Source organism: Primulina huaijiensis, chromosome 16 (assembly GCF_012295235.1).
Source record: "Primulina huaijiensis isolate GDHJ02 chromosome 16, ASM1229523v2, whole genome shotgun sequence".
Taxonomy (NCBI): domain Eukaryota; kingdom Viridiplantae; phylum Streptophyta; class Magnoliopsida; order Lamiales; family Gesneriaceae; genus Primulina; species Primulina huaijiensis.
This window is the reverse complement of record NC_133321.1, coordinates 707084-731835: the sequence shown is the minus strand read 5'-3', so window position 1 is coordinate 731835 and position 24752 is coordinate 707084. Positions and strand designations below refer to the sequence as shown.

The 24752-nt window shown below is 37.5% G+C and overlaps 3 protein-coding genes across 4 annotated transcripts; 2 read left to right on the top strand and 1 right to left on the bottom strand.

Moving 5' to 3' along the window:
• Positions 1-3890: 3890 nt before the first annotated feature.
• On the top strand, positions 3891-4597 carry LOC140961268 (uncharacterized). Its single transcript, XM_073419684.1, has 3 exons — positions 3891-3977; positions 4088-4217; positions 4301-4597. Exons 1-3 carry the CDS (start codon positions 3901-3903, stop codon positions 4595-4597), a joined length of 504 nt encoding a protein of 167 aa, XP_073275785.1. The 5' UTR covers positions 3891-3900.
• A 3964-nt stretch (positions 4598-8561) lies between these two features.
• LOC140961231 (hydroxyproline O-galactosyltransferase GALT3-like) lies at positions 8562-21851 on the top strand. Of its 2 annotated transcripts, XR_012172313.1 has the most exons (6): positions 8562-8699; positions 15014-15190; positions 15289-15396; positions 15525-15809; positions 15884-16143; positions 21255-21851. XR_012172313.1 is itself a non-coding variant. In XM_073419614.1 (4 exons), the coding sequence occupies exons 1-4, from the start codon at positions 8622-8624 to the stop codon at positions 15732-15734; spliced, it is 573 nt and encodes a 190-aa protein (XP_073275715.1). In that variant the 5' UTR covers positions 8563-8621; the 3' UTR covers positions 15735-15874. The 2 variants fall into 2 exon arrangements, 1 of the variants encoding a protein (XP_073275715.1); XM_073419614.1 differs by lacking the exons at positions 15884-16143; positions 21255-21851 and having other exon boundaries at positions 8563-8699; positions 15525-15874.
• On the bottom strand, positions 21687-23175 carry LOC140961230 (probable enoyl-CoA hydratase 1, peroxisomal). Its single transcript, XM_073419613.1, has 3 exons — positions 22675-23175; positions 22110-22392; positions 21687-21957 (listed from the first exon to the last, which is right to left on the bottom strand). The coding sequence occupies exons 1-3, from the start codon at positions 23097-23099 to the stop codon at positions 21853-21855; spliced, it is 813 nt and encodes a 270-aa protein (XP_073275714.1). The 5' UTR covers positions 23100-23175; the 3' UTR covers positions 21687-21852.
• Positions 23176-24752: the final 1577 nt, after the last annotated feature.

The following is a 24752-nucleotide window of genomic DNA, read 5'->3' as shown; positions in this document are numbered from 1 at the left end:
GCACCAGATTACCCGCCTGGAGTACAGGTTCTTGAAGAACCGGGCGGCCAAAAGTCTCCACATTTCCACCTGGGTGTAGAATTTCGATTTCATTTGTTGAGTTTTCAGATTCAGGAAGCTCGAGATCAGATACTTTCTCGCTGCTTGAGGCGATCGTTTCATTATCCATCATAAGAGAGGAGCGGAAAAAAATTTTGAAAAGAGGTTAACTGCCCTTTTCTTTATATGCAGGGGTTAAAACCCCCATTTTTTGGAATCATTTTTCGAGCGAGTTTTTCAAATTTTTATTTCTTTTTTTTTTCTCTGCAACGTTAACAATTTTTTAATATCATTATTATTATTATTATTATTATTATTTATCATGTATAGTGTTGTGTGTTCACAAGTTGCTACTCAATATCTGAATATGATAAGAGTATTAATTACCTTTAGCTAGACTGATAGCTGGTGGATGATTTGAGTTATCGAACTACAAAAAAAAAGTGAGAATATCGACGGTTTCTGACAAACCGTTGCTAGTATAACGACGGTTTTTCTCAATTTTAGCAATGGATTTTGATAATTCCGTCGCTTCCTTGATATAGCGACAGTTAGCGACGGTTTTTCAAAAACTGTCGCTCATATGATGACGGTTTTTGATACGCCGTTGCTATTATAGCGACGGTGTTTCATTAAACCGTCGCCTACAAAAGTATGCGACGGTTTATGTAAAACGGTCGCTATTGTAGCGACGGTTTGACATTAACCGTCGCTATATGAGCGACCGTTTGTCAAAACCCGTCGCTATTTTGTGCGACGGTTATATGTACGACGGTATAATAAAAACCGTCGCCATATGTGGCGACGGTTATTCTTGTCCGTCGCTAATAGTGACAGTTATTGTTGTCTGTCGCGAATAACGATGGTTATTGTTGTCCGTCGCGAATAGCGACATTTGAACAACAATCGTCGCCGATCTAGATCGGCGACGTTTTTTCATAAAACCGTCGCTAACCAACATCGTTGCTAATGGCGACGGTTGTTTCACTAACTGTCGCTATGATTCTTTATATACCGAAGTTCTCGAACATTTTTACTTCAGCGATTTTTGCTTTTTCGGTTTTTTTTACTTTGTAGCGAGAGTATATCGATTTTTTCGCATTATCGGTTTTTTTTTACTTTGTACTAACATATTTTTATATTAATTTCGTAGATTTGGTCGTCGGTGTGATCTTCCAGCGTTAAGTGGATCTGCATATCTTCACGCAAGTTAAGTTTTTAAAGCGTTTTTTTTTACAGAAAATTTAATATTTAAATTTAATTTTTTCGGTGTATTGTATCTACGAAATTTGGCATAGTATTTTGATTAATTTTAATTTTTATCTACCGAAAACCGTCGCTGCTTGAGGCGATCGTTTCTTTATCCATCATAAGAGAGGAGCGGAAAAAAAATTTTGAAAGGAGGTTAACTGCCCTTTTCTTTATATGCAGGGGTTAAAACCCCCCCCCTTTTTTGGAATCATTTTTCGAGCGAGTTTTTCAAAATTTTATTTCTTTTTTTTTTCCTCTGCAACGTTAACAAATTTTTAATATCATCATCATCATCATCATCATCATCATTATTATTATTATTATTATTATTTATCTTGTATAGTGTTGTGTGTTCACAAGTTACTACTCAATATCTGAATATGATAAGAGTATTAATTACCTTTAGCTAGACTGATAGCTGGTGGATGATTTGAGTTATCGAACTACAAAAAAAAGTGAAAATAGCGACCGTTTCTGACAAACCGTTGCTAGTATAGCGACGGTTTTTACTAAACCGTCGCAATTTTAGCAACGGATTTTGATAATTCCGTCGCTTCCTTGATATAGCGACAGTTATTAAACAACCGTCGCTATCTAGCGACGGTTTTTCAAAAATTGTCGCTCATATGACGACGGTTTTTTATACACCGTTGCTATTATAACGACGGTGTTTCATTAAACCGTCGCCTACAAAAGTATGCGACGGTTTATCAAAAACGGTCGCTATTGTAGCGACGGTTTGACATTAACTGTCGTTATATTAGCGACCGTTTGTCAAAACCCGTCGCTATTTTGTGCGACGGTTATATGTACGACGGTATAATAAAAACCGTCGCCATATGTGGCGACGGTTATTCTTGTCCGTCACTAATAGCGACGGTTATTCTTGTCCGTCACGAATAGCGACATTTGAACAACAACCGTCGTCGATCTAGATCGGCGACGTTTTTTCATGAAACCGTCGCTACGGTTAACCAACATCGTTGCTAATGGCGACGATTGTTTCACTAACTGTCGCTATGATTCTTTATATACTGAAGTTCTCGAACATTTTTACTTCAGCGATTTTCGTCTTTTCGGTTTTTTTTACTTTGTAGCGAAAGTCTATCAATTTTTTCGCATTATCGGTTTTTTTTACTTTGTACTAACATATTTTTATATTAATTTCGTAGATTTGTTCGTCGGTTTGATCTTCCAGCGTTACGTGGATCTGCATATCTTCACGCAAGTTAAGTTTTTAAAGCGTTTTTTTTACAGAAAATTTAACATTTAAATTTAATTTTTTCGGTGTATTGTATCTATGAAATTTGGCATAGTGTTTTGATTAATTTTAATTTCTTATCTACCGACAACCGTCGCTTCATTAAGCTACGGTTCTTTTAAAAACCGTTGCTTAATATAGCGACGGTTTTACAAAAACCGTCGTTTCATATAGCGACGGTTTTTTCGAAACCCGTCGCTTTATATTAGCGACGATGTGTTTATAACCGTCGCTAAAGTGGCGACGGTTTCTTCGTTAACCGTCGCTAAAATAGCGACGGTCTTGTTCAATTAAACCGTCGCTACGGGCGACGGTGTTTGAGAAACCGTCGCTGATAGATAGCGACGCGACCTCTTGTTACGGATCTCCAAACCGTCGCTACAACCGTCGCCTTACCCTTTTAGCGACGGTTTGGGCCGTCGTACTCTTTTTTTTTGTAGTGATAATTCATTTAAAAAAATAACTGAAATTATAATTTATCGAAATTAGAATTTAAAAAAATTTTGTTGCCAGTTTTCATGTTGTATATTTGATTAACGTATGTAAAAAATAAATGATTTTGCAAATACTATCATATTTCAAGCCTCGATTCGCAGAGAGAACGTTAAATCCAAANAATGATACAACTTATAAAGCAACAAACAACTCAGGCATTCAAGTTAGCGGTCAGTACAAACGTGGAGAGTGTACAGAGTATTACGGACAAGTACAAGAAGTAATTGAAGTTGAGTATTCTGGTCTCCCACTGAAGCAAGCAATACTTTTCAAATGTTCTTGGTTTGATATCAATCCTCGTTCAGGCACGCGCGTACACAGTAAGTACAAGATTGTAGATGTTAATTGTAACAGAAGATTAGGTTCATGGGAGCCATTTGTCTTTGCGACACAAGCGTCACAAGTGGTCTATTTGAGATATCCTACGACAAGAAGAGCTGTTTCAGAATGGATGTATGTGAGCAGTTTGCGTCAAAGAGCTTATGTCTCTGATGTCACCGCACCTGTTACCTCACCCGAGGATATCACAAATGCTTTTCAGAACAATGACAGTGAAACACATGCTGTTGAAACTCAATTTCTGTTAGCATCGCAAAATCTTGTCGATGTCGATGTCGATGTTGTGTATGACATTGAAATGGATGTACACTCCACTGATAGTGAAAGAGATGAATCTGTTCCAACCGACGATGACGAACGACAATGTCATCAGAGTGACTAGGTTTGTTTCACAACGATTAATATAAATTTCCGTGTACTAAATGTTTAATATTGTGTATTGCATGTTCAAAACTTTAATTCATTATCTAAAGTCTTTATATTAACGAAATTTTTGGGTTTGCAGTTTACACACTATGTCTGGACATCGCGATGATTCCCCGCCTCCTCCACCGCCTGATAACAGGATTGAGCTCACCATCAGGGATGGGATGTAAGTAACTTTTTTTTTTTAAAACTTAAAGTAATTGTTTGAAAATATTTTTTCTAATTATTGAATTCTTTTACAAAAAAGATTACGACGACATGTTTTCCTGGTTATAGATTTTTCCCACATAATAGTTGTGTCTCGAGATACATATCGGCTCAGTTCTCACTGCAGACATGTGATCCCGGCTGGTCGTGGAGGTATGTGACACCTGAGCATTTGCAGTGGTACTGGGAGCAGTTCTGTGTAAGTATTTATTAAAACAATTACTATTTACTATAAAATGTTTCAATTTTTATTAAACGATTAACTTAAAAAAAATATTGCAGACGAGGTATACATGGGCTGTTGACATTGATGCTCAGGTACGGGACTTGTGGTTCCGTACCACTGCTACCTTATACCGTCGGACCATTCACGGCTGGAGGACTAGTGGCCATCATCCACAGACGGTCACGCCTGAGAAATGGGCTGCTTGGACTGCTACCTGGCAGCAACAGGATTGGCAGGACAGAGCCGCGAAGAACAAGGCCAACAGGAACAGCGAGCCTGCAGGTCAAGGTACAGGGACGACGAAACATATTGCAGGTGCGAAGACGTACAGCGCTCACGGACAAGATTTATAAATGTTAATGTTTTACAATTAATGAGTTTATTTTAGCGAGCACGACATGGCAGAGATCCAACGTCATGGGAGCTATACGTTCACACACATCGACATGACGATGGATCGTTCGTTGACACGCGATCACGCCTGCTCCACGTAAGTTTATGAAATATCATTATTCACATTAACGTTTACATTAAGAATAATCGATATGATTCATTTTTTATCGACATCACAGGAGGAGATGGAGCGCTACATGGCTGAGTCGATGACCCCTGTAGATGATGGATCAGAGCATGCTGTTCCCAGCCCGCGGTCGGTGAACAGCATGTTCAAGAGTGTGGTTGGGGAGAAGAAGAAGGGGAGGATGTACGGGTGTGGGTCGATGGCCAGCACCTTATATCCAGATGAGATGGCTCCGGGTAGACGTGGTGGGTCATCGGGTGTCAGTCAGTCGTCTCAGTCCCAGCAGATGGCAGACATGCGACAGACTCTAGACTCATCGTTACGCCGTAACGATGAACTTTACGAGAGGATGCAGGCAACAGAGGCGGAGATCGCCATGCTGAGAGATCGCATGGTGTCACTAGAAGAGCAGGTCCGAGTCCTAGTTGCAGGCTTGTCACAGGGAGCTACTGTGCATACATCAGGCCGCACGGACCAGGCACTTCTCACAGGGGTCGATCACTTGGCGCATCAGTTGCTTCTTCATCTCGTACCCACAGATTATCACAAAGTTATGTTCCTCCGACGCAGGGGTACAGGGATGGAGATGACGACGATGTCGAGACCCAGTCACCTGAGGATAGTTTTTTTTGATTTTTTTTTAGGACATTTGTACCAAACACTTTCATGTACTTTCATTAACCTTTGTAGATTAGTAATATGATTACATTTCTCAAATTTTGTTATTTTTTTTTTAATTGTATTGGACACAATATATTTTTATACATATTTAAGGGAAATTTTAAAAAAATTAATAGAAGAAGGCGACGGTTTTTTAAAACCGTCGCTAAATATAGCGACGGTTGTATATTACACCATCGCTTACTATAGCGACGGCTATGTCAAATTTCGTCGCTTAATATAGCGACGGTTATATACTAAAACCGTTGCTTTAATTCGTCGAATAATAGCGACGGTATTCTGATAAATAACGTTGCTAATATAAGCGACGGTTTAACTAAACCGTCGTTATATTAGCGACTGTTTAATAAACCGTTGCTAACTTAGCGACGGTATTGTTCGACAAAACCGTCGCTACTGTGTAACGGTTATTGAAAAACCGTCGCTGAGAGAAGGCGACGCGACCTCCGGTTACGGATCACCAAACCGTCGCCTAACCCTTTAGGCGACGGTTTTAGCGACGGTTAGCCGTGTTTTTTTTTTGTAGTGACGGGTCGTATTTTGTGATATAGATCTCATATTTGGGTCATCCATGAAAAATTATTACTTTTTATGCTAAGAATATTATTTTTTATTGTAAATATCGGTAGGGTTGACCCGTCTCACATATTACTCATTTTTTTATCTCATTAGAGAGCAATAAAGATATCACTAAAACACTATATTAGTTTTAATTTATCTCAAGCTCATGGATGAGATGACGAAGATCTAATCAAATTGAAAGATAAAGATAACATAATTAATTTTAATTGTTAACTCATTTTGATACAATTATGTCACGTCTCGAGGTCAGTTCTGTGCTTGCACGATTACCCAATGAACTCTTATAGAAAGTAATTCGTATCCGTATTTTCTTTACGAAAATGGCCCGCACAACTTACTTTATGAGTCCATTGAAATCGCTAGAAACTATTTAAAAGTTTCATTTTTAATCAAATCAAACTTTCACATAGTCTACACACTCGAACGCATATTAAAAACTTTATCAAGACTATTTTAGCTTGCCTCCACAAATATCAAAGTACCTTTTGAAAAAATAGCATCCCAAGTTATGGTAGGCAAGCTTAAAGGCCCTAACCTATCTTTTATCAATTTTTTTCAAAATTATTAATCAATTACTCATTATTAAGTTGTATATCTTTCGATCTTGAAATTTCATTTCCAAGGGACTATATCATGACCACAATACATCATTATGTTGTGAAAATAATAGTAATAGTAATACAATGCAAAAAATTAAAACTTTTAACGAAATTAATTATTTATTAAATTTTAAAAGAAACTTACAATTACTAAAAGGTATGATAACACATCACCTAAGCCTTGCCCATGATCTCCAAACACATGTATGTATGTATGTGTATGTGTATGTGTATGTATATGTATATGTATATGTATATGTATATGTATATGTATATGTAATGTTGTTATTTTAAAGCAGTATATTTGGTCTCACAGCATAATAATAGGGTATTTTTTTAGAAATGATACAAAATTTCATTAGAATATAAAAATAAAAAATGGTGTGTATTTTTTAACAGCAGCAAAATCATATAGCTAACTAGTAATTCGTAAAACAGTCGTCTTTTAGGAGTCCATTGAACTCTTTTTATTTTTCTTTTTTTTATTTTTTGGAGTGATTTTTTAAGTACCATTTAGTCCTTGAATTTGTTAAAAATAACAATATGGGGTGCCTAAATTTCAGTTGTACAACGCTCCGCAATTGGGGTTGGCGGGATTGCTATAACAATGAATAAACACCCAAATCGAAGTATTTTAACTTTCTCGGGTGCCTAAAAATGAAATTTTTTATGAGGGGTGATGCTCTTGAACCACGGCTTTTTTTTTAAAATTTTTTATAAAGGGCCGATGTCTTGAACTCGGTTTTTATTTTTATTTAATTTTTTTGTGAGCGGCTGGGGTAAAACCTAGGCTCTTCTTTTTTTTTTTTTTAATTTCTTATAAGGGGATAAGTTCTAAAACTTGACTTCTAATTTTTATTTTTTTTGAGAGGACGGTGTTTTCAACCTCGACAACTCTTTTTTTCTAAAAAAAATATTTTATTATAAGCAAGGGTCATGAACCTCGGCTCCTCTCTTTTTTTAAAAAAATTATTTATAAGGCCGAGGTTTTGAGGTTGACTTCTCTTTTTGTTTATTTTTTTATGAGGAGCTGAGGTCTTGAACCTCGACTTCTCTCTCATTTTTTATGAGGGGCTAGTGTCTTAACCTCGGCTCCACTTTTTTTTAAAAAAATTCTTCATAAGGGGCTAAGGTCTTGAACTCGATTTCTTTTTTTGTTTAATTTTTTATGAGGGGACATGATGTTAAACCTCGTCTCCTGTTTTTTTTTCAATTTATTTATAAGGAGTCGGATTCTTGAACTCTATTTTTCTTTTTATTTATTATTTTTATGAAGGGGTGGTCTTAAACCTTGACTCCTCTTTTTTTTAAAAAAATTATTTTTAAGGGCTGGTCTTAAACCTAGATTGAGATAGGATTATTGCTTTTGGAGTTCTAAAGATTTTAATCCCTAGAATTACATCAACAATACCAATATCTTTTATATCAAAATGTGTTGTCAACATTTTCTTTGTACCCTTAATCAACTCTTGGTTGTTCCCCATTATTAGCATGTCATCCACATATAGATATACTAACACATAAGATTCTCGAGTGCTTTTAATGTAAACACATTTGTCACACTCATTAATCTTAAATCCATTTGACAATACTACCTTGACAGTGAATGGAAGGCATGAAACATCATTTGCACATCGAGATGTAAGTTTTTTTGGCATTTCAAAATGTTGGTAGCAACTGCTTGGGCTATGTAATAATTAAGAGCACCCTAGATTGGTTTCCTTGATTGGTTTGCCATCACTCTCTTGCTATATACGAATTACTAATGATTATTATTATGCAATTGTAGAATCTCGAACCCTGGTTAGTTAATAGCTAGAGTCAGTGTGAATGGTGGCTTGACCATTATGTCTCTCCTAGCAAAAGGTCTTCCTGTTACTGAAGATGTAGATTTGGCTGATGCTCAAAACCTCAGAGCCCCATCACTCTCTAATAAAAGGCTTGCACTTCTAGCTAATTGGGGTTTTCTCTGCTGGGATTAACTTTGAGAGGCGTATGGCCATAAGAAGAACCTGGATGAAATATGATTCCATACAGTCTGGGGATGTGGCTGTCCGCTTCTTCATTGGACTTGTAAGTCAATCACTTCAACTGGGATGACTTGATTTAATCACTCAAAATCTATTACTGACATCAAATGACGCTATTATATATTCAAGGGGAGGGTTTAGATAAAAATTTGCATCTCTTTATTATTTATTGACCCTTCTATATGCCCGTGACATATAAAAATTGGATATTGCTTTTTTTATAAACTAGCAAGAAACAAATGCCTGCACATGAATACACATTAAGAGTAATATAAATTAAGAAAACAAATGTTTGTCTTTATTGTATTATTTTGCTTATATTCTTGTAGGATTATGATTAGTTGTTGAAATTATAAATATAATTAGAGGAAACTCTTACGATAATTGTGAAATAAAATTTCATGTTAATTATTGTGACAACATGTGTCTTAAAATAGTACTATTTTAATATTTGCGGAAAATTTTGAATTTTCTTATTAAATAATTTGTTATAAATATAACTCGTAAAATAAATAACGGTCACCACACATAATATTATTTAAATACCAAAACTAAAAAATCCTTAATTTAAAACATCCACCATAATTTGAAAAAATCTAATAAAAAAATCCCAACTTATTAATCACCAAAACCCGAGCAATAAAATTTGAGAAAATAATTTTAAACGTGCATAATTTAAATCCCATAAACTACAAGGTCCTCGGGTTTGCACTGTCACTAGTCCGAGCCTGCTCACTGGTCACCGTCTCCCGTCTCCTCAACTTCATCATCTGCATCGATCAAGTCTAATGAGCCTAATGACACAGCATGCATAAACCGTGAATAACAAGTAATACGTGATAAAAATTCATGCAATGTAAACATAGCTCGTACATAAAATAATATAAGCATAAATATGTATAACGCGACTTTCCAGAATAAAAATTTCCATAAAATCATATTTTCCTGCTCGTCATAATCATCATATTTAAATCATTTTGCGTAGAGTTATGTTCAATGCAAGTTGCCCATACACATAAATCGTTTGATCAAACTAAACCACAGTACTGGGCCGACAGAGATCACCACAGTCCTTGGACTGGATGTCCGCTTCCTAACATAACATAATTCCTCCGAAGAGGTCGGAGAGGTCCTCGGACACATTATCCGGCTTCCAAACCCGTAACATAATTTGGCCACAAGACAAATCACATACCTCAAAAATAATTATTTTGCACGTCATACATTCTTACAAACATCATGAACCTCGTTAGATCGTCATCGGACTTGCTGCCCGCCCTAACATACTAAAATTTATGCCCAAAATAGCCCCTAAAGTGCATCATGAGACGTGGACCTACAATGTCCTGGTCATCAGAGCCCACGGGTCCCGTCGGACACTGTAGCTCTCGATTTCCCATCGTCCACAATACAGAATAGGGCTGAGCGGCCTCAACAGACGAGGTATATCTCAAAAGATATCAGGCTCAACATGATATGTCATGCATAATATGTCAAAGCAGTAAAACATGTATCATGCAGCAGATAAATATGCAGCATATAAGTGTGTATACTACGCTTGGATATCTCAATCAGTACATCACGTACCTCACTAAAACAATCTGACAGAAAGCTCTGAACCTAGACAATACAAACATAATGAAATCACTATCAAACCAGATCCTGAATTACCAAACATGTTACAAAGTTCTCCCTAGTGATCCTTAAATCAATATTTAAGGCTTTATGATTATATCTGCGTCCGTCTTCAGCCCGCTGATGATGTCTTGATCTCAGTTCACCGACCCCTCCTCGAGTCGACACTAGCTCTGAAACTTCCCGACACCAAAGTGCCCTAGAAACTGACTAGAAAACTAAGGTGTATGGCTAGAACTATCTCTGAAGAATGCGGTGCAGAAAACAAAAGAATCAGCTTCCATTTATAGTCTGCATCCGGGCTAGTTCAGAAAATCCGAATCAATCTTATCTGCCACGTGTCAGAATCTCACTCGTCTAGTTGGATTTCTCAGGATAATGTAATCTGAAGTAGATCGGTTATCCATTTTAAATTCGGTGGATCCCAACAGCTTGATCCCGAATTATCAATTCCTTAATAATACTTAATTAACAACTCTTTAATTATCTCTTAATTTGTACTTCATTCTAAATAAGAATTCGGGTCATTACAACTTAGGACGTACCAATCGACTTGGGACTCGACCCATACATGAAATACATCTTAACCGACTGCCCAAGGCCCTAAACCCGCCCCGAACCATGCCCGAATCCCGTACCATGCACAACAAACCAAATAGACACAAGTTACCCAAAGAGTAACGCTATAGCACTTCTGCGTTCCGTACGACTTCCTATCGATTCTAACTCAAATCAATCCCAAAACAAGCCCTAGACTCGACCCTTAGACATAAGGTACGACCCCGTTCCAGCCCATACACATGCACCAGCCCTTAAACAACCCAAAACAGCAGCCCTAAGTTGCGAACAACACCCCATGCATGCAAGCTTGTAACTTACGGCTCCAGCAGTTATTTCCACCCAACCGGACCCTAACCAACCATTACGACCTACTTCGGGACCCTAAGACCCCGCCTAGACCCTAGCTACACACCCTGGTCCAGCCAACAACCAACCTGACACCACACAAAGTCGCGACCACCCATATGCGCGGTCGTGCGCTGTTTCGTCCCTTGCTACACTTGCAGCTTCTCGACTCCGTATGTGTACCTGTGTTGCATTAAGTTTACTATGGTTAATATTCAACCATAAAAATGAGAGAACAAACTGAATCATTAACATCTTATTGGTATATGTGATATATATAAATGTTAGAAAACTAGTAGAAAACCAACATTTGTCAGTTTATTTAACATTCAAGTCAATTAACTTTAACTTAGAGCATCAAAAGACGTACACTTCCTCTTCATCCTCTCATGTCAATTTCCATAGCCAATAAGAAGAGACAATTATAAAGTCTATGAATTACATTGATACAATAAAATCAATTTGAAGGAAATTAAGTTAAAAAAATGATCAATAATGTAAGCGGAAAACGACATTACCTGTCATTTCAAATAGAAAGAGGCAATTATAAGATGGCATTATTGCCATTTCAAAATCGAAAGAGGCAAACAACCATATGAAGCAAGCGCAACTGTGTGTATGTATATAGCTAGATTATAAATGTATGTAAAGATCATTTGTCTTTTTCTTTTGTAATTGTATTCTTTTTATTTTGATGTAAAATTGCAGCATATATGTGAATAAAGAAGTGAACTTCAAGCTATGGAAGGAAGCACAAGCATACAAAGATATCCAGTTGATGCCTTTCGTTGACTATTATAGCCTTCTCACTTATAAAACCATCGCTTTATATTACCTAATTAAAGACAAAAAAGAGGAAATTATGTGTGCAACTGAAACAAGAATATTTGTGAGAAACTTGTTTGCATTTCTGCTGAACTTTTACAGCCTGCAATGTATACACGTTTACAATTTAACATGATAAAGAATTTAAATCTCTAATTGATTCTAAAAATATTATCCTAATATATAATCGTTAATCCTATTCTAATTAGTCATTAAAGGAAAGGAAATCACACACACACACACCCATCATATCTTCTTCATTATTTACTAAATTTCAACATTCTACATCAAGCTTACAAATAGATATTTTGCATTCCAAGCTTGTTAAGAAGACTTCCAATACATAGGTTTTAACAGATTCTTGGTCAAGACGTCAATTCTTGTGCATGAGTAGAGATATAGCACGCCTCCTTCTATTTCGTTCTCAACGAAGCTTTGGTCTATCATTTCAATGTTCATCCTATCATGTTGGATTGAATTGTTCATGATGCTAATGACAGATTTGCTATTGCTATACGATTTGATAGGTGTGCTGATAGTAATCTTCAAGTTTTACATTAACTTTTCCAGCCAAATAAGTTCACACATTCCTTGAACAATGGCGCAAATTTTAGCCTTAGCACTACTCCTTACCACAACGATTTCTTTCTCATTTCTCCACAATTTGGATCAATATCCAGAAGTTGATTTGTAACCTTCACTCCCATCAACACATCTTTCGATGCTTCTGTTATCAATTTCCCTTTAGATATCTCAAAATATAGTTCACAGCTTCTAAATGTCTCTATGTGGGTGAATGCTTGTGTTAACCTACAACACATGCAACATATGTAGGCCAAGTGAGGAACAAGTAGCTTACCAACCAGACATTGGTACCTTCCAATGTCCTGCTTGCCCAATTTTTTTTCTAGAGGTGTTCGTACAGGCTTACAACCCAATTTTCCAGTTTCATGTAGTAAGCGAAGAGTGTTTTAAGGGATGAAACTACCCTCTTTAATTAATAGGTATCTCCACACCGAGAAAGTATCCCAAGAATCCTAGATCTTTGACTTCATATTCTTCTATCAATTTTTTTTTCTTGAGTTTATCAATCTCAAAGAATTTACTCTACGTACACGATGAGGATGACCCTCATTCCAACTTCTCATCATTGACGAATATAGCATGATCAACCTTTCCTAAGTGTATCCTAGCCGAATGAGAGCGGAGTTAAATCTAATGAAACATGCACTTGGAGACTATTTCAAGGCATATAAATATTTCTCAAGTTTGTAAACTTTTCCTTTCTCACTTTCTGAATGAAATCGAGGTGGAATTTTCATGTATACTTCTTCAGCCATATTTCCATTCAAAAAGACATTCTCTATGTCAAGAAGTTGTAGTCCCCACTCTAGGTTTGCAGCAACAATAGAACTTGTGTTGCTTTGAATTCGCAATAGGTGCAAATGTAGATTCATAATCAATTCCATATGTTTGCTTGAAGCTTTTGGCTACAAGTTTTGCCTTGTATATCTCCAATGACCCATCAGAGTTGTATCCATCCATTTGCAACCCACATTTGTCTTTCCAGTTCGTAGTGTCATGACACTTCAGGTCTCGTTCTTCTCAAGAGCTCTCATCTCCTCAAGGATTTCTTCCTTTCACTTTGGAATTTGAAGAGCCTCATGTTCATTTTTAGGAATTTTTGCATTGGATTGTGAAGTGAAAGCAATAAAAGAAGACAACTTGTCATATGAAATAAATATTGATATTAGCTGTTTGGCAGGAGACATAGTGCCTTTTCTATGAGCAATAGGAATTTCAAGATCATTAAATTCTGTGTGAATAGCTGAAGGAGATGAAGAATTACCTGATAGGCTGCACAGGTTCTATTGGTTGATTTCGTCTATGTTCAAAATCATGACTATGTGACAGAGTAGAGTCCTCTTTCGTTTTCAGCTGTTTTGTCTTGTAACATTTGTAATCTTTCTAAGTTGGACAACATCCATCAAACACACATTTGGTGAGCAGATTGAAGTATAGCCAAGGATTTTGAGGTTAATGATTTGGGCCAGTGGAGGCATTTTCTAGAATGGAAGTAGCAGGTCGAAGGATGGTATTGTAGTGTCTCAATGAAAATACATCAAAGATCTCTTGCAAAAAATTGGGACGATTGTAGATAACCATTGAACATTCCAATAGAAGTTGATATGAAGCTTGGATGATCTTAGGTATCTCAAGAGGATACAGGAAAACAACTCTTCTTCAGGGAAAAGGATTAAAAGGGAAATTTAAGTATATACAGATGCCAATTGGACAGGCAGGTTAAGTTACTGATGAAGGTCAACTTTAGGGTACTGTTCATTAAACGGGACAGTTAAAGTCATTTGTCGGAGGAGAAAACAAAATGTCGTTGCTAGAAGTAGTGCGAAAGTTGAATTTAGATCACTGACTCAAAGAGTGTGTGGGGATCTTTGGCCGGAAAGAATTCTAGAAGAACAAAAGGTGTTACTAAGTCTTCATATGAAGCCATACTTGATGAGAAGTTTGCCATCATGAGTGCTCATAATTCTGTTCTACGTGATAGAACTAAGCATGGTGTGATGTTGACAATTGATAAAAGAAAAGCTTGAAAAGGAATTATCCGTACTTTTTTTCTAACCACACATCAGGTGGTAGACGTTTCAACCAAGGGCCTATTAAGATAATGCTTCAAATTTCGAGTTATCAAGTTACAGATATCTTTGCACTATCTTGAGGAGGACCCTTCGCAATTTAGCTATGACGGGGATTATTTTGATTATGAAAAGTTAGTAAGTTAGCAATGATTGAGAATTTATTTCAATAAATTAGCAAAATCAAGTCCTAGGATTATATGGAGAGTAAGTGAGTCCTCATTGTTTGATATAGTAGGTTAGTTTGTTTTATATTTGAAGTGAAATACTTCTTGTGAATACAATTCACTAAACTTTATTTCTCCCTGTTGATCGCTTCATGTTTTCTATTGAACAGACAAAAATATTGTCTGCCAAATTTATAATGAAAACGGATGACGATGCCTTTGTAAGGATAAATGAAGTTTTATCAAGTCTCAAGGGGAAACCATCAAATGGACTCTTGTATGGCAGCATATCTTTTGACTCAGAACCCCACAGAGACAAGGACAATAAATGGTACATAAGTGACAAGGTATCACCGAAAAGAAATTTGTTTTACTCCCCTACGACGCTATTAACTTTAAACATACGTCATCTATAAATTGTGGTGCTGATGAATCTCTTTGGTAGGAGTGGCCGCATTCTCTGTATCCTCCATGGGCTCATGGTCCAGGTTATATAATTTCCCAGGACATAGCAAAATTCATAGTTCTTGGTCACATGAAGAGGGAACTCACGGTAGGATCTCAAATCTTGAGTTAAATCTATCACTGTTAATTCCCCTCTGAGGACCAGTGAAATGAATTTTTTCGTGTTTTTTTTTTCCCAACTACTCTCCAAATTTTATCTATTTTTATATGTGGCAGCTATTTAAACTTGAAGATGTTGGTGTCGGGATATGGGTTGAGCAATTTGAAAAGCATGGTCACAAAATTGAGTATGTAAATGATGACCGATTTCACAATGCTGGATGCGAGTCAGATTATATTCTAGCTCATTATCAAAATCCAAGAAAGATGTTGTGCCTGTGGGAGAAGCTTCACAAAGACCAGAAACCTGAATGCTGTGAAGACTGAATTCATGAATTATTTAATAAATAGTAAATGGATTACAAGACTAGAGAGTGACTTGAATTTTACCATATAACCTTGGTAATTTATACTTGGATTAATGAGTGTTGTCTTGGATATTTCAACCATCATCGCATCTTCTTTTTTTCAAAAAGGAATGCCTTGGGTTTTTTACTTAAAGATACTGTATAGGTGACCAAAAAAGATTGCATGAGTTGCAATGCGTTTTTCAAGTGAATAGAAAAGAGTAGTGTGGCTTGGTACTGGGACAACGGTGTTGATTCTTGGAAGATATATATCAACTTGTGGCAAGAAAATGCCGTAGGCCAGTTTAATCTATATGAAGATCATCGTTGGTGAACTTGTCGTGGTTGCTAGGATTTCATCAGATTTTGTTGATGGAAATGTCCTGTATGTGTACTTTACTCTTTATTATGCAATGTAAGTAAAGATATTTGCTTATGTTTAATGTACATATCTATAAATTTCCAAGGATGTATCTGTTAGGTGAGATTTTAATAAATGTGGGTGGGGCCCACATTTATTAAAATATTAAAAATAACTTTCATCCCACATCGGTTTTGTTAAGAAAATTGCTGGAGGGAATTAGTTATAAATAGAGCTCAATTCCTTCAGTTATTGTATCCCAAAATCAAAAGCTTTTTAGCTTTGATAAAAAGAGAGTGCATAGAAAAAAAGAGTGTATTTTTTTCTTGAGTGCGGGAATTCTCTTTGTGTGAGTTAGAGAAATTATTTTCTCGGTATACTCGGGTTGGGAGTGTGAGAAATATTGAGTGTATTGGTGTATACACTTGTTGTAATATTTCTTCCGGTTATAAAAGTTGCAGTGCTCCGTGGACGTAGCCTATATTGGGTGAACCACGTAAATCTTTGTGTTCTTGTTGGTTATTTTATTCCGCAAGTTTTTGGGTACTATTATCATCGTGGTCGGCATCGTTTCGGGGGTGTAATTCCCCAACAACTGGTATCAGAGCCTTGTTGTGAAAATTCTTAAGAATTCTGAGTATGCTCTGTGGTTGCAGCTTTGTCTGATCTTCCACATCAGAAAAGATTTTTTAGATTTTTTGCTAAGGCTAGAGAAGTGATGGCCGGAGATGATGGATCGGGACCAGGAATCAACAAGTTCGATGGAACAGATTTTTCGTTCTGGCGGTTACAGATAAGAGATTATCTGTACAGTAAGAAGCTCCATCAACCTCTATCAGGAAAGAAACCGGAAAAGATGGAGGATGATGATTGGGAGCTCCTTGACCGACAGGTTTTAGGTGTCATACGATTGACCCTAACAAAGAACGTGGCGCATAACGTGGCGGAGGCCAAAACCACGGAGGAGATGATGACCATTCTGTCAGACATGTACGAGAAGCCATCAGCAAACAACAAAGTACATCTCATGAAGAAGTTATTCAACTTGAAGATGGGAGAAGGTGCTTCGGTGGCAAAACACATAAATGAATTCAACACGATTGTCTCCCAGCTGACATCGGTGGACATCAAATTTGATGATGAGATTCGTGCACTTATTCTTCTGGCGTCTTTACCAGAAACTTGGGAACCGATGCGGGCAGCGGTTAGCAACTCTGTTGGAAAAGGAAAACTACAACTCAATGATGTTAGAGATCAAATCCTAGCTGAAGAAGTTCGCAGGAAAGACTCGGGTGAAGCAACATCATCGAGATCTGCTCTAAATCTTGATAACAGAGGAAGAGGCAGGAGTGGTGAAAGGAGTTCCAACCGATGGCGCGGTAGATCCAAGTCAAGAAATGGAAAAGACAAAAACATCTCTGAAAAGAATATGAAGTGCTGGAGCTGTGGTGAGACTGGTCACCTGAAAAAGAACTGCAGATCAATGAAAAATAATGCCAATGCTGTCACTGATGAAGTACATGATGCTCTGCTATTATCCATGGAAAGCCCTGTTGATTCTTGGGTTATGGACTCGGGAGCTTCGTTTCATACCACTGGTGATCGCGATGTATTTGATAATTACATCGCTGGCGATTACGGAAAAGTTTTCCTGGCTGATGGAAAACCCTTGGAAATTGTTGGTATGGGTGATGTACGGATGAAGATGTCAAATGGATCTGTCTGGAAAATCAACAAAGTCAGACATGTACCAAATTTGACACGCAATCTGATCTCGGTGGGACAGCTCGATGATGAAGGCCACAATGTGACCTTCGGTGATGGTTCCTGGAAAGTGAACAAAGGAGCCATGATTGTTGCTCGAGGAAAGAAAACTGGAACATTGTATATGACTTCCAGTTGCAGAGACACATTAGCAGCTGTGGATGCTGGAGCCAATTCAAGTCTATGGCATTATAGACTTGGACACATGAGTGAGAAGGGAATGAAGATGTTGGTGTCAAAAGGAAAGCTACCAGAATTAAAGACTGTTGAACACCAACTATGTGAAAGCTGTATCTTTGGAAAGCAGAAGAAGGTGAGCTTTTCAAAAGGCGGTAGAGAACCGAAAGCAGCAAAGTTGGAGCTGGTTCATACTGATGTATGGGGACCATCTCCTGTGACATCCCTTGGAGGCTCGAGATACTATGTCACATTCATTGACGATTCGAGTAGAAAAGTTTGGGTTTATTTTCTGAAAAATAAATCTGATGTTTACGAGACCTTTAAAAGGTGGAAAGCCATGGTGGAAAATGAGACCAACTTGAAGGTGAAGTGCTTACGGTCTGACAATGGTGGAGAATATGAAGATGATGAGTTCAAGAAATATTGTGCACAGAACGGGATCAAGATGGAGAAAACCATTCCTGGTACACCTCAACAGAATGGTGTAGCTGAAAGGATGAACAGGACCTTGAATGAACGCGCAAGGAGCATGAGATTGCATTCTGGATTGCCAAAATCATTCTGGGCTGATGCTGTTAACACTGCAGCATATCTGATCAACAGAGGACCTTCGGTACCACTGGACTACAAAATACCCGAAGAGGTTTGGAGCGGCAAAGAAGTAAACCTTTCTTTCTTGAAAGTGTTTGGATGTCTATCCTATGTTCATATTGATTCAGCAAGCAGAACAAAACTTGATCCGAAATCAAAGAAGTGCTTCTTTATTGGTTATGGAGATAATGAGTTTGGTTATCGTTTCTGGGATGACCAAAATCGGAAGATCATTCGGAGCAGGGATGTAATCTTTAATGAGAAACTTCTGTACAAGGACAAGTCAGACATTGGAGCTGGAGATGAATGTCCTGAAGTCGAGAAGACTGATGAAGTGCCATTGACAAACATTCCTGTGAATGAATCGAAAACCAGTAACCAGGAAGATGAAGAAGAAACTGCACAAGATGATGACCCACAAACTCCGGTGATTGAACTCAGGAGATCTTTGAGAACCATTAGACCACCTGATAGATACTCCCCTGCACTTCACTATATTTTGCTGACAGACAAAGGTGAACCGGAGACTTATGAAGAGGCAATGCAAAATGATGATTCAACCAAGTGGGAGTTGGCCATGGAAGATGAGATGGATTCACTGTCATCCAATCAGACGTGGGAGTTGACAGAACTTCCGCAAGGCAAAAAGGCGTTACATAACAAGTGGGTGTACCGGTTAAAAGAAGAGCATGATGGTAGCAAGCGGTACAAGGCAAGACTTGTTGTAAAAGGCTTCCAACAACGGGAAGGAATTGATTATACCGAGATTTTCTCTCCGGTGGTTAAATTAACCACTATCAGGACTGTACTTGGACTAGTGGCGAAGGAAGACTTACATTTGGAGCAGTTGGATGTAAAGACTGCGTTTCTTCACGGTGACCTAGATGAAGAAATTTATATGAAGCAGCCACAGGGCTTTGAAGTACGGGGAAAAGAGAGAATGGTATGCAAACTTCAGAAGAGCTTGTACGGTCTCAAACAAGCTCCAAGACAGTGGTACAAGAAGTTTGATGGATTCATGAGTGAAAATGGATTCCTAAGGTGTCAAGCTGATCACTGCTGTTATGTGAAAAAGTTTGACGGTTCTTATATCATACTACTGCTATATGTAGATGATATGCTGATAGCTGGAGCTTGTCTGGAAGAAATTGATAAACTCAAGAAAGATTTATCAAAGGAATTTGCCATGAAGGATTTGGGTGCTGCAAAGCAAATCCTTGGAATGAGGATCTTCAGAGACCGGGTGAATGGATTCTTGAAGTTATCTCAAGAAGAGTACGTGAAAAAGGTGGTTAGCAGATTTAATATGGATGAAGCTAAATCTGTGAGTACTCCTTTGGCTAGTCATTTCAAACTAACCAAAGCACAATCACCATCGACGGAGCAGGAGCAGGCTTATATGAATAAGGTTCCTTATGCTTCTGCTGTCGGAAGCCTCATGTATGCAATGGTGTGCACAAGACCAGACATAGCACATGCAGTGGGAGTTGTGAGCAGGTTTATGAGTAATCCAGGAAAGCAACACTGGGAAGCAGTTAAGTGGATTCTCAGGTATTTGAAAGGTACTGCTAGTTGTTCTTTATGCTTCAGGAGATCAAAATTTGGCTTACAGGGTTTTGTCGATGCCGATATGGGTGGTGACCTGGATGGCAGGAAAAGTACTACTGGATATGTGTTCACATTAGGTGGTACAGTTGTAAGCTGGGTGTCTAAGCTGCAAAAGATTGTTGCGCTTTCGACTACTGAGGCTGAGTATGTTGCAGTTACAGAAGCTAGCAAGGAGATGATATGGTTGAAATCCTTTCTGGAGGAATTGGGTCAGAAGCTTGAAGATAGCACATTATACTGTGACAGTCAGAGTGCTATTCATTTAGCAAAAAATCCTGTTTATCATGCTAGGACAAAGCATATACAGGTTAGGTACCATTTCATCAGATCAGTGCTGGAAGATGGAGTCTTGATGCTGGAGAAGATTCCTGGAAGTAAAAATCCAGCCGATATGCTCACGAAGACGGTAACCATGGACAAACTGAAGTTGTGTTCAACTTCAGTTGGACTGCAAGAATAAATGAGGAGATATGAGCTGCTGCAATGATGATGTGAAGACGTGATTGAAATCAAGTCTTCAAGTGGGAGAATTGTTAGGTAAGTGGAGGGGCCCGCACAAAATAAAATATTCAAAATATCCCAATCCCACATCGGTTGTGTTGATAAAATTGCTGGAGAGAATTAGTTATAAATAGAGCTCAATTCCTTCAGTTATTGTATCCCAAAATCAAAAGCTTTTTAGCTTTGATAAAAAGAGAGTGCATAGAAAAAAAGAGTGTATTTTTTTCTTGAGTGCGGGAATTCTCTTGTGTGAGTTAGAGAAATTATTTTCTCGGTATACTCGGGTTGGGAGTGTGAGAAATATTGAGTGTATTGGTGTATACACTTGTTGTAATATTTCTTCCGGTTATAAAAGTTGCAGTGCTCCGTGGACGTAGCCTATATTGGGTGAACCACGTAAATCTTTGTGTTCTTGTTGGTTATTTTATTCCGCAAGTTTTGGGGTACTATTATCGTCGTGTTTGGCATCGCTTCGGGGGTGTAATTCCCCAACAGTATCCACCCTATCCTCAGCAAATAAGAGCTGACATCATACAACACCCGCATGTTGCAGTACCCGGACTTCCCAAATGAGATTTTATCAAAGAAAATTTCACGAGCAATTGGAGTTACGGAGAGATTAAGCTACCATCAGCTTCCCGAATCCGTTCACTCCCAAGCCATTCAGCAGCTTCGCAAAAATGACTATTACTAATGTAGCCATTGGACCTTGTTTTGATCTGGATCAAGTTTTTGTATCCGTGGTTTTGCACCATCAGTTGTTTCTTCTCGCTTAACGAACAACAGAAAGCCTTAGCTCCATTCCCCAATTGTTTTCTGCTTGTTCAAGGTCCTTCTCAGTTTTGAGGATGTTTAGGTTCCAGATTAGCTTGTCGTGTAAATATTATTTACAAGTTAAGGGAGCTGTGTTACCATGGCCTTTCTAGCTTAAATAGAAATGGGACCTTACACAAAACTCAGAGAAAATAGTTCATTGTCTCCCATCACATGAGCACTGTACAGAAGGAGCAAAATGAATAATCATTTGTGTATCTGGATCCGCCAAATTTATTTACTAAACATTTTAATAATCTGCAATAAAAACACACAAAATTCACAACTTGGAAGATGGTTTCTTTGAGCTCCGGCCGGCTATGAATTCTTGCATTTTCTTAAATTGATCAGTAGTCATTCCATCGTAATATTGGTGAGCCCTTTCCTGTGAACAAAATCATGATGATATATAACAATCCAATCCAATCCAGCAGTATAAAAAGTTACACTTGGGACAGCATTTTCACGAACAACTCAATTTCAAAACAATCAAAGGAAATTATAGCAGCAAAGGGAAACTGCAGAAACACTTGTTACCTTCTCCAGCGCAAGGGCATGACCCAGATCCATTCTGAATCCGTCATTTATAACTGCTTTATACCTCAGCACCAAGTCTTGATTATTCTTGATCATGGATTCCGCAATTTCTCGAGCTTTCTTCAGTACTTCACTTTCTTCAACTACATGATTAACCAAACCCCATCTTTCAGCTTGCTCAGCAGTCACAGGCATCGCCGTCATAGACACTTCGCGAGCTCGATTCGGCCCTATTATGCGAGAAAGCTTCTGAGACAGACCCCAAGAAGGAAATATTCCAAACCTGCGTAACCCATTAATCACTTGAAAAAGTACAAAAAATATTTAACATCATAAAGAAACCTGATTATTATACCCAAAATCAATTCAAATCCATCAGAATAAAAATCAAGACTTGCAACTCTCTTCAGTTGTGAAACAACACTAGTGAAGATTTGATATAAATTCGATGATTCAACAATCAATTAAACAGCCAATACCACCAACCAGATCAGCAATTTCATTGGAACACAAGTAGGAAATCTAGTACCTTGCATGGGTATCGATAAATTTAGCTATCTAGTACCTGGCATGGGTATCGATAAATTTAGCTTGTTTAGAAGCCACCAAGAAATCACAAGCTAAAGCAATCTCAAAACCAGCCGTAACTGCGAAGCCGTTGATCGCTCCGATGATGGGTTTGGCGCAGCGCTCTATTTGGTAGACCGGGTCGGTCTCCATATCCTTGAAATCCCCCTTGAACACGTCCTCCGCCGACGTCAGGTCTACGCCGGAGCAGAAGGCCCTGCCGGTCCCAGACAATATGATGATCCGGACCGAATCATCAGAGCTCAGAGTCTTGATGGCGCATGCCAAATCGACGATCATGGGCCGGGTCAAAGAGTTGAGAGATTGGGGCCGGTTTATGATGACGAAGGCCACTCCGTCAGGGTCTTGCTTCACCCAGATGAGCTTCTCCGGCGGGATCTCCATTTGGTGGTACGTTAACATAATTGTATTGTCTGAGATGTACAAACTTATAATGCATCGGATTTGGATTGTTTTGTTTGTGTTGGGATGCGTGCCACCTTATCGTCTCACTCACGTGACATTGGTTTTTTTTTTTTTTTTTTTTTTTAATTTAATTCCTCTTACCGTCTATATATATTAGAAATGATGGTTTGAGAAATAGGGATTTATTAAACTGGAATTTATCAGAATTCAAAGACAAATTTATGATTCAATTTAATACTTTTTTTGAAATAGTATCGAATTCCTATAATTTTTCTAGAGATCTTAGGAAAATATAAAAGACGGTACACAATTATGGCAGTGTGTTATATTATGTACCACAAAAGTGGAAAAAATCAAAGAACAATTTCTAGTAAAAGAACTTCGGTAGGAATGCTATCACTATTCTTTGGTACTTAACCCTTATTACATCAAAGAGAGACGATCAAGGTGAAGCCAAAACTTTAACTGACGAAGAAAAAATGATTAGTCTAATTAAAAATGTCTCAGAAAATAAATTAATCTGTTGACCACTTTAGAAAGTATTGGTCTCAATGATCTCCAAGACATTGCAGAATTTATGCAAATCTCAGAGTCGTAGATTTGAATATTAACACAACTGGATGTGAAACACCTGCAAATAACTTGGTCATCTTCTCATTAACCACCAAGAGAAAGTATGAGATCTCATAATACAAATATAATATAACCTCAAACAGATTTTCAGGTTGGTGGAGAAGCACATCTAGCAGGAACAAGGTCAATGAGAAGTCAAATTCCCTTGCACCAAACACCCAATGAAAAATTTGTTTTGGAAGTTATACATCCTTATGAGGTTATACCTAACCTTGATGTACTAGACTTGAAAAACAGAGATCTCATAAATGATTAGAAATCGGCTATGAGAAAAGCAACATAAACACTTGATTTAAACAGATAAGGGTTCATTAAACTTTTATAAATGAGTCTTAGTAGATGAGTTATAATTTCATGTTACATGACTTCGATAGAAACCAAAGAATCAATCATAGTCAGAGAATTTCTCAGTGAGATAGTCGGAAGAATGACTATCAAAGCACAATTTATAAGAATAGACTATTTTAATAGTCAAGACGCAGAGAAGAAAAATATATATACTCAACCTTTGTATAGTATTGAATTACATGACATCTATTTAGTGGATAAATATATTTTGTTATTAACTAAATATAGATAGAATTAAGGTGATGAAGAGAATATAACAATGCAATTTTTCTTAGCCAAAATTCCAAGTCTCTGGAGAGAAATACTAATTAGGGAATATGTCTCTGTCAATCCAGATACTTTGGCACAAAGAGACTCTTTTCTTATAGAAAAATTAGCAAAATTGTATCATATGACATCATTACAAAATAATTACAAACGATTAAGGGGTGTTAATAAACATACTTCTTTATGCTGTAAAAAAAATTATCTTCCAACATTTATTGGAAGTAAGTTGTAAAGGCAGAAAAAGGAAGAGCTTCAAATCTCACCCTTACGTCAGAAGTGGAATTTGTTCTTAGAAACCAATAACTTTATGGTCTAGACAAAATATATTTATTTAAATAACAAAAATATTTGAAAAAGTTTTTCTGACAATTTATCCAGAAAGAATAGAGTTTTCTTTTATAC

What these genes read in the sequence shown, in the direction of transcription:
- LOC140961268 (XM_073419684.1), top strand. Translation starts at nt 3,901, where the DNA reads ATGTCTGGACATCGCGATGATTCCCCGCCTCCTCCACCGCCTGATAAC. An exon ending in CTCACCATCAGGGATGGGAT is followed by an intron (nt 3,978 to 4,087) that starts GTAAGTAACTTT and finishes TCCTGGTTATAG; the next exon opens with ATTTTTCCCACATAATAGTT. An exon ending in GGTACTGGGAGCAGTTCTGT is followed by an intron (nt 4,218 to 4,300) that starts GTAAGTATTTAT and finishes AAAATATTGCAG; the next exon opens with ACGAGGTATACATGGGCTGT.
- LOC140961230 (XM_073419613.1), bottom strand. Translation starts at nt 23,099, where the DNA reads ATGTTAACGTACCACCAAATGGAGATCCCGCCGGAGAAGCTCATCTGG. An exon ending in TTTATCGATACCCATGCCAG is followed by an intron (nt 22,393 to 22,674) that starts GTACTAGATAGC and finishes TGGGTTACGCAG; the next exon opens with GTTTGGAATATTTCCTTCTT. An exon ending in ATGCCCTTGCGCTGGAGAAG is followed by an intron (nt 21,958 to 22,109) that starts GTAACAAGTGTT and finishes TTTTGTTCACAG; the next exon opens with GAAAGGGCTCACCAATATTA.
- LOC140961231 (XM_073419614.1), top strand. Translation starts at nt 8,622, where the DNA reads ATGGCCATAAGAAGAACCTGGATGAAATATGATTCCATACAGTCTGGG. An exon ending in AATGGTACATAAGTGACAAG is followed by an intron (nt 15,191 to 15,288) that starts GTATCACCGAAA and finishes TCTCTTTGGTAG; the next exon opens with GAGTGGCCGCATTCTCTGTA. An exon ending in ACATGAAGAGGGAACTCACG is followed by an intron (nt 15,397 to 15,524) that starts GTAGGATCTCAA and finishes TATATGTGGCAG; the next exon opens with CTATTTAAACTTGAAGATGT.